The 12,147-nt window shown below is 39.2% G+C and overlaps 1 protein-coding gene across 6 annotated transcripts in view; it reads right to left on the bottom strand.

Annotated features, from left to right (window-relative positions):
• ZFR (zinc finger RNA binding protein) overlaps positions 1–12,147 on the bottom strand; it is a 72,376-nt gene that overhangs the window by 39,534 nt on the left and 20,695 nt on the right. For all 6 annotated transcript variants that reach the window (XR_009452723.1, XM_059694994.1, XM_059694996.1 and 3 more), the window contains 4 exons: positions 10,584–10,728; positions 8,231–8,449; positions 4,305–4,552; positions 320–511 (listed from right to left, as the gene is read on the bottom strand). Coding sequence is in view for 5 of the 6 variants with exons in the window: in XM_059694994.1 (XP_059550977.1) it covers positions 320–511; positions 4,305–4,552; positions 8,231–8,449; positions 10,584–10,728 (804 nt within the window). In the remaining variant the exon portion in view is untranslated. The remainder of the gene's footprint in view (positions 1–319; positions 512–4,304; positions 4,553–8,230; positions 8,450–10,583; positions 10,729–12,147) is intronic.

Raw genomic sequence — 12,147 nt, 5'->3', positions numbered from 1 at the left:
AGGAAACATATTTCACCTATTATCAGTGAGAAAACTAAGGCAGAGAGAGATGAAATGACTTGGCCACATGCATACCAACCTACACTTAAGCATGACAAAAGGAGGAAAATAAACATTAATTTTCCAATTGATAGAATAAATGATCTAGTTCAATTTAAAGACAGGCCTCTAGTCTTCTTTTATGTGTGTGAGCACATAAACAAGGCTTATCCCACAGAGTTTTGGAGCCACTTTTGCTTACACCGCTCCCCCCAGCTCCCTACTGAAAAGGTAAAAAACAACAGAGGAAGACAGAAGGCGGTGTGGGAAAAACACCTACTTTCTGATGCTTAGCACCACGAATGTGGGCAGCATATGCATCTGCTCCTGTACAAGACACATCGCAGAGCTCGCAGCGCAGCTGATTCTGAGTCCCACGAGCAGAGTTGCTGCTGCTGCTGGTATTTTGTGAGGCTTTCAATGCAGCTTCTTTTTTTTTATGTTTCTGTCCTTCTAAATGTTCTTTGTAAGTCTGTTTCAAACAAAAAGGATACATTTTGTTTTATTAATTTTCTAGATACAAAGTCATTTAAATTATTCAATTCTCAAATCTCTAAGACTTATTTAAAAAATGAGCACCAAACAATTTTAAAAGCAATTTAAGAAAAGCATGTGGGACTCCCTATACACGTGATACATCTGAGGTTCTCTGTACCTTGTTCATCAAGAATACATTTGTCTAACACTTTGATTCACAAAGGACTTTCACACAGAGCCATAATACCAATAGGTCACTGCTTTCAGTTTCAAGAGTTTGTATCTTGCCCTAACTGGTTTGGCTCAGTGGAAAGAGCATCGGCCTGCGGACTGAAAGGTCCCAGGTTCAATTCCGGTCAAGGGCATGGACCTTGGTTGTGGGCACATCCCCAGTAGGGGGTGTGCAGGAGGCAGCTGATCGATATTCTCTCATCGATGTTTCTAACTCTCTATCACTCTTCCCTTCCTTTCTGTAAAAATCAATCAAATATATTTAAAAAAAAAAAGAATTTGTATCTTGCTCTGGCTGGGTAGCTCAGTTGGTTAGAGCATCATCTCCAGGAACCAAGGTTTCGGGTTGGATCCCAGTGAGAGCACATGCAGGAATCATCCAATGAGTGCATGGATGGGTGGGACAACAAATCCATCTCTCTCTCAAAAATCAATCAATAAATAAAAAGTTAAAGAACAAACAAAAAAAGGATATGTCTTTTATTGGTTATGTATAATGTTGAATAAAGAATACTAGACAGTGATCATTATAGTAAAATTATACATTAAAAACTGTCTTGAATGCAGACAATTAAGAATGCAGATTTATTAAAATGAGCGGAAGTAAATATGGATTGCTGGTTAGTTTGTTTGTTCTTGAGTGGGGTCTAATAGTTAGTTACTCTTACATATTTTATTTTTAGAATTGTTTTTAAGAGAGACAAAAATTACCATAAAATTATATATTTATCATAGAATTTCCAAGCTCGATGGAACTTTAGAGATTACCCAAAATAATGACTTTCTAATTTTCAAACAAGAGAATCCTTTCCGCCCTGACCGGCTTGGCTCAGTGGACAGAGCGTCGGCCTGCGGACTGAGGGGTCCCGGGTTCGATTCCGGTCAAGGGCATGTACCTTGGTTGCAAGCACATCCCCACTAGGGGGTGTGCAGGAGGCAGCTGATCGATGTTTCTCTCTCATTGATGTTTCTAACTAACTATCCTTTTCTCCCTTCCTCTCTGTAAAAAATTAATAAAAAATATATTAAAAAAAAAAAAGAGAGAATCCTTTCTATAAATAATAGTATGCGCAAGTAAGGAAAATTGCTGTTTTTGAAATGAAAGAGATCTAAGACTCAGCCATTTGATTCTTCTCTAGTCTGTGGCAGCCTGAAGGGTTCTGTGAAGCAAGTAAAGCCTCAATTATTTAAGACAAGTTCCTATTATAGAAGTAAAGACATAAAAGCCCAAAGAACTTAAGGGCTCTGACTTGCCCAAGGCCACAGTAAGTGACAGAGCCAGGACTGAAACCATGGACCCTTAATCCTGAACTAATGACTCTCCCTCCTTATGTTCACACCTACACTCTCATAATCTCAATATTTTTCTTTAAGGCTCATTTCATTAACCCCTTAAGGCACTGCATCTGACTTGCAGAAGTACCCTTGGCCTGTTCTTGTGTAACCATTCAGATACTCCAAATCAATGGTCAGCCATATATATACTCATTCTAAATATTGTTGTTAACACACCACCCTAGAGTCATGTTCTATCCTTTCATATGGGTGCCAAAGATTCAGTAAATCTCTTAGGTTTACATTTGTCACTCATAGCATCATCCTCTCTACAACACCATCATAGAGTAGGATACACTCTTCAAATACTAAGACCAACATCCTTGCTCCCTTTCATGTTTAATCCTGGTCACTGTAAATATTCTTTACCTATCCCTTCTCCTCCAACCATGCAATCACAATGAGACCATTTCCTATCACACTCAAAATAGAGAGAAAAAGGTTTTATGTGACTAGCCATACATTAAAATATTCCCTAATTTGATGTCAGTAATACAAGGAATGCTGGTAACTTAAAAAGTAACGTTATACAGATGGGGCAGCGGTGAGAGACAGAAGAAATAATTAGAGTCAAAATCTGGTCTCAATCAAATAATATACTTATTACCTGCCAAATGGCTTTTCCAATTTTTAAATAAAAACTAGACACTCTGCCCTGGCTGGTTTGGCTCAGTGGATAGAGTGTCAGCCTGTGGGCTGAAGGGTCCCAGATTCTATTCCATTCCATTCAAGGGCACATGCCTGGGTTGTGGGCTCGATCCTGGGGGGTGGGGGGGGTTGGGGGGTGGGGGGCATGTAGGAGGCAGCCAGTCAATGATTCTCTCTCATCATTTCTCTCTTTCTCTTTCTCTCCCTCTCTCTCTCTCTCTCCCTTCCTCTCAGAAAAAAACATAACAAAAAACTAGACACTCTTAAGGAAAGTATCCTATCTAATAAAAGGATAATATGCAAATTAACCATCACTCTGTCACAAAGATGGTGGTGCTCATAGCCACAAGATGGTGGTGCCCAGTCCTCTCAGCCCCACCAGTGTCCCCCAGTCCCAGGGGGGGGGCAGCTGCTGAGAGCGGGCAGCGTGAGTGGCCTGGTGGAATGCTTGCTTCGTCGCCACAGCGACAAGGCAAGCATTCCGTGCCCAGCCACGGATGGGCCTCTGGGCCGCAGAGAGTCTCTGGGCAGCAGGCACGGAGGGGCCAGGCCCCGCAGAGAGCTACTGGCGCGTGGATTTGTGCGCAGGGCTGCTAGTTAACAAATAAAGTTGGGAAGGGAGTTGTACTAATTAGACTCATGCCTAAATCACATATTTTAAGGTGTAGCAACCAGAATGAAAGACCAAAAAATGGGGGAGAAGGGAATAAAGGTTCTGCATGCTACATTAGTCAGTATTTTTGAAAAATTCATTTCCCTACACCTTTCTTGTTTCCTGAATTCCTACCCTCATGGAGAAGATTATATAGAAATAAGTAATACCTTATAAAGCAAATATAAAAGTCAGTCTTATTAGAAGTATCCCAAGAATTGTAGAGTAAAAGAATTTTTTTTTAATTCCAGAAACACAATTTTTCCTGCTAGTTATAGGCTCCAAAAACTAATACATTTGACAAAGTTCTTTCATCTTTAATGCAAGTGTATAAACAATTATCTTTATGATCATCCTTTTCCAGCTGTAAAATTCTATATATACACTCATATACAGACCTTGAAGAAGAGATAGGAAAGTCAAAAATTTTGTATAAAGTCTTTTAAAAGCAAGTTATAAATGCTAAAAAAGAAATAAAAATTCAATCTTTTCCCAAAAACCCAATTAAGTCAAATATAAAACTTTTAAGCTAAATTTAAGGTTTACTTAAAGAGCAAAGTATTCTTCTTGAATAAAAAAAGCTCAATTTGCCCATTTTACATTTACATTCATAATCATTTTTACAGGTTTAAAAAAAATTTATCTTTATTGTTGAAAGTATTACATACGTCCTACTTTTTTCCCCATTAACCCCCTCCACCTGGTACCCACCCACCCTACGGTTTTTTCTTAATACAATTCTTATGTCTTAATACAAATACCTTTTCAAAAATGGCCATTTAATGAACTATGTGTATTAGCTAAACTCTAACAGAGAAGAAACTGGAAACCTTCTTTGTAAACACAAGTTATAATATCAACCATATTTAACTGTTAAAAAATAACCACTGAAGACTTGTGGTAAAACATATAACATAAGTACCTGTGGTCCAGCACAGCTGATCTTACAAACATCGCAATAGTGAATCTGGGGTGGTTTAGGAGGCTGTTTTGGTTTCAGTTGCTTATTTTGGAATGGTGCTTTTTTAGTAAAGGTGGTCCCTGTCCAGGCAGCTGTGGCAGCAGCAGCAGCAGCTGCTGCCGCTGCCTGCTTTTGTTGCTGCTGCTGCTGTTGGTAGTAGGAGGATGCAGCTGAATACACTGCTGCTTCATAACCTGAATAAGATGTACCTTACAAACAAAATAATACAAAGATTTTGTTACATAATTATACAAGGCCAAGCTGAATGTTACAAATTTAAATCCCATAAATTCTGTTAATAAAGGTAGGTTTACACATGCATATTTACAAATAATGTATCCTTCTTGAAAAACAAATCTAGAAAACATTTATCCTCCTTTTATATATAAGTCAATCAACAAGTTTTACTCAACACCTACCGGGTGTTGTGGAGTAAAAAGAATGTGTAAGATATAAGATTTGGTCCTTGTCTTAAAGAAGCTTGTAGTTCAGTTGGAGGAACGTGACAGAGTATTTGGTAACCTCTGTGGCTACAGAACTGGTTACTATTTCACTTAAGAGTGAAAGGTAGATGAAAGGTAACAGGCCCACAGATTACTTGGTTAATTACAAAGGGAAAGGGGTATTTTTACAAAGGAGAGATTTGGCAGTCACTACTGTGGAGAGCAGCTACAGTGTTTGGACAGGGTCAAGCCTTGGACTAATGAGAGGGCACAGTCCTCCCATGGCCACGTGCAAGTCCCAGGTTGGAAGGCAGAGCCCTCCCAGCACAGTTATAGCCAACAGCTATCGTAAGCTTGAACCTATGGTCCGAACCCATTACCACATGTTTCTGAGTATAATGTGGGCTTGATAGAGTTCAGGTGCATGTAACTGAGTAGGATCGAAACCCACGAGAATGCTGTAAACATCTTGACCACGCCCTTACTTTGCCTTGTGGAATCTGCTATAAAATGAAGACACGGCTTATAGTCTGTGGCACTGTCGCTAGCTCTCCATCAGAGAGGACAGCGTCCCACCCAGACCCAGCTCATTCTCTTGTCTGTCTTTTCTCCATCCTTCACCACCCCCTCTCAGGGTCACTGAACCTGGCTGAGCTGGCGTGGCACATAAGGTGCCCAATGTGGGGCTGAGTATGCCATGGCCATGCCGGCTCGCCACACACCCTTTAACAGTGATTTATACTTGGTATCATCAATAAAACATAAATTGACATTATTTACTATATGCTCCTGATATGATGAAATGGGAAGTTTGTTTTGTTTTATTGGCTAAAAAGCTACCAGAAACTAAGCATAAAGAAATTAGATAAATCCAGATTCTACAACTGGCCTAACTCTTTAAGACATTGGTTGCCAACCTTTTGGACCTCACGGACCACCAGTGGTCTGCTGACCACCGGTTGGCTACCGCTGCTTTAAGAAATGTCAAGGTCATGAGAGAGAAGATAAAAATAGGGGATTATTCTACATTAAAATAAAACACCCTCTAACAACACATGACAACCAAACACAATACATGATCCTTGATTGGGCCCTGAATTTAAAACAAAGCACAAGCACACAGAAAGCCCAGCCATAAGATACATTTGTGAGAAACTAGAGAAATTTATTAGATAATCCATGTTCAGATCCTTTTTCTGACATGTGCAATGTGGCTATTTAAAAGAAAGACCTTATTCTTAGGAAATACATGCTGAAAAATTCTGGGCAAAACACCATGTCTTCTTCCATCTGCAACTTTTATACCAGTATATTTCTGAACCATTTGAAAATATGTATTTTAGAGGAGAGATAAAGTAAATATGACAAAATATTAATAAATCAGTGAATCTAGGTAAATGGCATATGAACATCTGAACAACTATTTCAACTTTTCTGCAGAAAGAAACTTTTCTAAAATAAAAAGCTAGTGAATAACATTAACCAAAGGAATGATAGATATATCTTCATATTTAGTGACACGAAAAGACATTCACAATAAGAAAGTAGTTTACACAATAGTATGTATAAGACAAATTCTTTTTTATAAAGAAATCATGAGGTTTAGATATGTATATTCCCATGTAAAAAAAGTATATGCAGTAAAATGTTAATGACAGTTAGTGTCTAGGAGTAGGTGTCCAGTGATTTAATTTTTTCTCCTTTTTATCTATAGTTTCTAGTTTTAAAATAATGATGTATTATTAATCCTATATAATAAAGATGTAATATGCTGTGAAGCGTAACGACCAGCCGCATAATGACAGGATCACGGATCAGCAGGAGGGTGGGGCAGCGAGCTACAAGCGGGCGGCGGAGAGCTACGGGGGGGGGGCAGGGCAGCAAGCTATAGGGGAGTGGCGGGGAGAGCTACAGGAGGGTGGGGCAGTGGGCAGCGAGCTACTGACGCACGGATTCGTGCACAGGGCTACTAGTGTAATATAAAGAAAGGGATACCGTCATACTCCGTATTCTGAAGAAAATGTGAACCTTTAAAAAGCAACTCTCCACTCCATTTCACTGGAATAACTCCAGTACAGTTCTAACTGGCTAATCAGATACAGAGAGGCAGGAAAGCTCTATCTGGGAAGTCCTAAATGACAGATCTGGGAGTAATCACATCTCCTCACTCCAGCTCACTTCCACAGGACTGTCATAGTGAACTTAAACTCTGCTCCCATTGCTCCTTTCATAAGATCTCCTCTTGGCACCCTTTCTACCCACAAGATAAAGACAGACTCCACAGCCCTAGCCAGTGTGCTCAGTGGTAGAGTGTTGGCCTATGTACCAAAGGCTCATGGCTTCAATTTCGGTCAAGGGCACGTACCTCGGCTGCAGGTTTGTTCCTGGGCACTGGTGGAGGCGTGTGCAGGAGGCAACCAATTGATTTGTCTCTCTCATGATGATGTATTTTCTCTCTCTCTCCCCCTCCCTCCCTCTCTTTCACTCTCTGAAAAGCAATGGAAAAACTATCCTCGGGTGAGGATTAACAACAACAAAAAGACACTATAGCAGAGCCTACAAGGCTTTTTCACACTGACATTTCCAGCCTCTTCTCCTGGTATTATCCCATAGATCCTGTGTTCCAGGCACACTGAACTCTCATTCCGCAATACTCTACGCCTGCCTAATTCACCACTGTATCCCTACCAACATAGCATTTGGCATAGAGTAAGAGACCAAAAAAATCTCTTAAGAAATTAAATAGTTAATTCAGTAGCTAGGATTCTAACACAAAGTATCAAGAGGTAAGAAATGAAATTACCAATGTCACCTTAAATCCTCTACAGAACAAAATAGGTATTAAGGAATAAATAAAATGCAAAACAATAAACCATACAGTAGTACCAGAAGATTAAGTGTCAACAAAAAAGTAACGTGTGACTTTAATTACTGAAATACTGAGGTTACCTCAGTCAGAAATTAGCAAGAGCACTGGACATAGTACGGTTTCAGTAATTATAGTTCTCTAAGAAAAATATATGATTATTTAAAGAAAATGAAACTACTCTGTACTTCTGAGGTGTGTTATATAACCATTATCTTATGAATGTTTACAAGTGTTAACCAGTATTGTCAAGATTACTTCTTCCTGATAATAAATATTGAATGCTAGCTCCTTGGGGGCTGAAATAAAGAATATAACTTGTCGGCAATATTTCTTTAACTTTTCAAACTCATTTGGAAAAGTCAGAAAGAGAATAGAATACTACTAGTAGAATACTGTTATTTTTTCTAATTGTAATGGTAGGCCCAGGACTCATGACTAGCTTTCAAATGTCCAAAGAGCATTAATGTTCTGCTAAAATCTTGCTGGCTTAAAAAAAAACAAACACACAAGCAAACCATACAATTAGAAAGTCTTTCTAGTTTCTTGATTTATTTAAACACTTTTTATCAGCTTACCAGAATAAGTGACTGCCGTGGTACTGTAAGTAGCACTCTGGGTGTAGGATGGCACCACAGTAGCTGCAGCTGCTACTGGCTGTACGGTGGAAGATACAGGATAAATGGAGAAAGTAGTGGTAGCTGGACTCGGTGTCGCTGGTTTTATGGCTGTCACTTGTCGAGTTTGCTGGGCTTGTGTATACTGAGTTGCACCTTGACTATAACCTGCTTTGGGGGCTAAATTAAACAAGAGACATCGGAAAATTAGAAGGGTAAACCACTTATAATACCTTACTGTGGTGGTCTGGAGCCAAACCCACAATATCTCCAAGGTATGCCTGCAGTTACTATACCAACATCTTGGAAAACTAGAGAAAGTAGGTTAAATTTTAACTGTAAATTAGATGCCAGTAATTTCTTCTTGGCAAAAGGGGTGAAATTCTTATTACCAACTGAACAAAATAAAACATCTATATAAATTACTATCCCATCCCAGATGCTTTCCATATATTTCCAAAATAATATTTTGTAAAAATTTACAACTAACTGAAATAGCAGTACTACTTAAAACAGGTACTAATAAATAAAGTTTTTGAAAAACGTGTGTGTATTTAGGCTAGCCTACTTGAAAGTTATGCTTAATACTGGGAACAGAAGAGATAGGACCTCAAAGTACATATTTCAATTCACAGTAAAAATTTCAATGTTTAATTATATGGGACTTGTTTATATATCAGCCATCACACTTTATTGACTTTTCCATAATTACAACTCACAAGGTGCTAACCATTCTTCCAAAGCAATAGCTTGAGTGCAGCTACTCTTAAATGGCTACCATTAATGTCTCTGCTAAACTTTCGGCTGCCTTTGACCATATTCAAAACAAATCTTATGAGCTTTAGTACCAATCAATAATTTAATAATTAGTCACTAATTAATGATCACCAAAGCATACAAATGTCATTTCTAAGAAAGGCCCAAATATCACCGGGGCAAACTCATTTTATGCTCAATTACCAAAAGGTAGCTTAAGTAAATAGCACCTAAGAGCATAAAACATTTTTTCTAGAGAGAGGAAGGGGGAAAAAGAGAGAGACAGAGAGAGCGAGCAAGAGAGAGCAAGAGAAAGAGCACGCGAGCATCGACTGGCTGCCTCCCACATGCACCCCGACTAGAGATGGAACCTGTAACCTGGGTATGTGCCCTGATCAGGAATCAAATCCACCATCTTTGGTGTCAGGATGACGCACCAATCAATTGAGCCATACCGTCCAGGGCAAGAGTTTAGAAAACTAAAACTGTGTAGTTAATGTCAGCACTTACACTAAATCAAGCTCTTTTGACTCTCAGACAACTCAATACTTTTAAGCACAATCTAATTTTGATAATTAACCAGGAAATTCACAATAGACTGCTGTACCTGCATATCATAGATGAGACTATAAGAAAATTCAGGGTCATTTTAATTCAAAATCTTTTTAAATCACTTTTAAAAACACATAACATCTTAGAATTAGAAGTGCCCTAGAGAGATACAGGTCCACTACCTCATTTACAAATAAGAGAACATATAGTGGTAAGCCAATTCTACTCTTTCCTACCCAAGGCTCCACCCACACTCTCATGCTCCTTCAAAAATAATGAAAGTAAAGGAGCTGCCTACTTTCCAAAGCCCAGAGAGCTTTGTTTTAAAAGTTGTCAAATTTCGCCCTGGCCAGGTGGCTCGGTTGGTTGAAGCATTGTCCTGTACACCTAAATGGTGACAGGATCGATTCCTAGTCGGGCACATGTGGGAAGCAGCTGACCAATGTTTCTCTCTCTAAAAAAATCAATAAAAACTTATCTTTGGGTAAGAATTTTTTTAAAAAGAAAATTGTGAAATCTCTATGAAAAAATCCATCTTTTAAAGACTCCTAGTATATAGGGTTCTTTGCAAACGAAACACCGCCTGCATTTGAGCCCACTGTAATATCTGTGGCTGGTTACAGAATCAACTGCCATTACAGATCAGGGAAAGAGGATTTAAAGATATGGGCCCACAAAGAGTCTCTACTGGTTACAAAGGCAGTCAGCAGCATGTCCTGGGCATTTCTGGCAAAGACAAGAAGGTGGCCAGAAGATACTACCGCAACCTCTTTTGTAAAGCTCATTTCAGCAGGAAGTGAACTGTAAGCTGAAGACCAGGAGAGAAGGGCATGATTATGAATTGCTTCCATGGCCTTCTCTTTGGGACTCAAAGGCATTCTAGCAGAGGAAGAGAAAGACATGGCTAGAATATAACACAATGAGTTTAGATTAACTTCATTAAAAAGACGCTAAGTAATATATTTCAACAGTGTACAATGAAACTGTGAAAGTTAATAAAACCCACCTGTCTGATAGTAGGTTTCAGCAACAGAAGGCTGAGGCTGGGCAGCGGCAGCTACAGCAGCAGCAGTTGCTGTTGGTTGTTGGTAGTACTGCTTACTATCGTAAGCTACAGCAGGAGCCGTGGATCTTACATACGAGTATGAGTCCTAAGGAAAAAGAATGAAAGAAAACCTTGCTATGAGGAAGAGGCAGTAAATGCTCCTCCTCTTTACTATACAAAAGTATAATAAAGGAAATTAAAAAACCAAATATATACTTAGAACTAGACATGAGTCAAATTCAATTACAAAGGGGATACGTTTTGGACTTCATTAAATAAGGTCAAAACCATTTCAAGCATCATGTTTAACTTTTAAAATTAGAAAAATTAGCAATGCTTATTTTTTAAAAATCAGTTTTATTAAAAAAACTCATGGCAGCTTTTCCTTAAAAATGGATCCCCTAGTAAAGAACACCTGTGTGAACTAAATTTTGCGTTTGCTCCAACTTTTTCATTCTCCTTTATTTACTACTGACATTAACACAGTAATGAATAGGAGCTTCCAGATGGAGGAGAGGGGAACGGAGGTGCCAGGGAGAAGGCACATCCTACATAATAAAAGGGTATTATGAAAACTGACCCTAAGGGCAGAACGACCGCTGGACCAATCACTATGAGGCGCACTGACCACCTGTTGGCCCCTTTCCCCGGCCAGCAGGCTCCGATTGCCTGATGGCCACCCGTGGCGGGGGCAGGGCCAGCGAGTGGGTGGGAACAGCTGACCTCTCAGGTCCCTTCCCCCAGCCGTCTGGCACCGATCACCTGATGGCGAACAGGGAAGGGGAGGGGTGGGCGGAGCCAGCTGCAGGTAGCTGGGGAAGATGGCCCTGATCACAAGCCAGGCCTAGGGACAGTACCCGTGCACAAATTTCGTGGGCCAGGCCTCTAGTTATATATAAATCTCCAAGGCAATGAAGATCAAGGTGAACTACGTGAATTCCTATGCTGCATAAAGTGAGGGATGAGAAGGCATGCGGATAGAAAGGCTGAAGAAATAGGCAGGGTGCAAAAAAAGATGGGCTTCATACACCCTATTAAAAAAAATGGAATTTATTATATTCTGCCTCTGGACATAATGAAGACAATCGCAAAAGTCAAAAGGAATTCCATGTTAGTAACTTGCCATATATTATAGCAAATACTAATATTGTTAATTCATATGTCAATTTCTTAATTCAAATTCCTATAATTAGAAAGAATATAGAAAAACCAGGCCAAGTCCAGAAGGATCAAAGTTTAAAAAACAGATCCTAAAAGCAAACAAACCAAAAAATGGGTTAATTTGCACAGTAAAGGAAACCATCAACAAAATGAAAAGACAACCCACTAATGAGAGAACATATTCGCAATGATACATAGCTTGGGCTTGTAGTTCTCAAAATAGGAGGCACAGCTGTGTTCCAAGTGGACAAATAATGCCACAATACAAACAAGGGGCATTTTCCCTATTATCTTAATTTTTCTTAAAAACTTGGGGTAAAATTAAAATATTTAATCAATGTAAATTTTTCAAAATTAAAGCAAG

Source organism: Myotis daubentonii, chromosome 4 (genome assembly GCF_963259705.1).
Source record: "Myotis daubentonii chromosome 4, mMyoDau2.1, whole genome shotgun sequence".
NCBI lineage: Eukaryota > Metazoa > Chordata > Mammalia > Chiroptera > Vespertilionidae > Myotis > Myotis daubentonii.
This window is presented reverse-complemented; position numbering and strand designations above follow the sequence as displayed.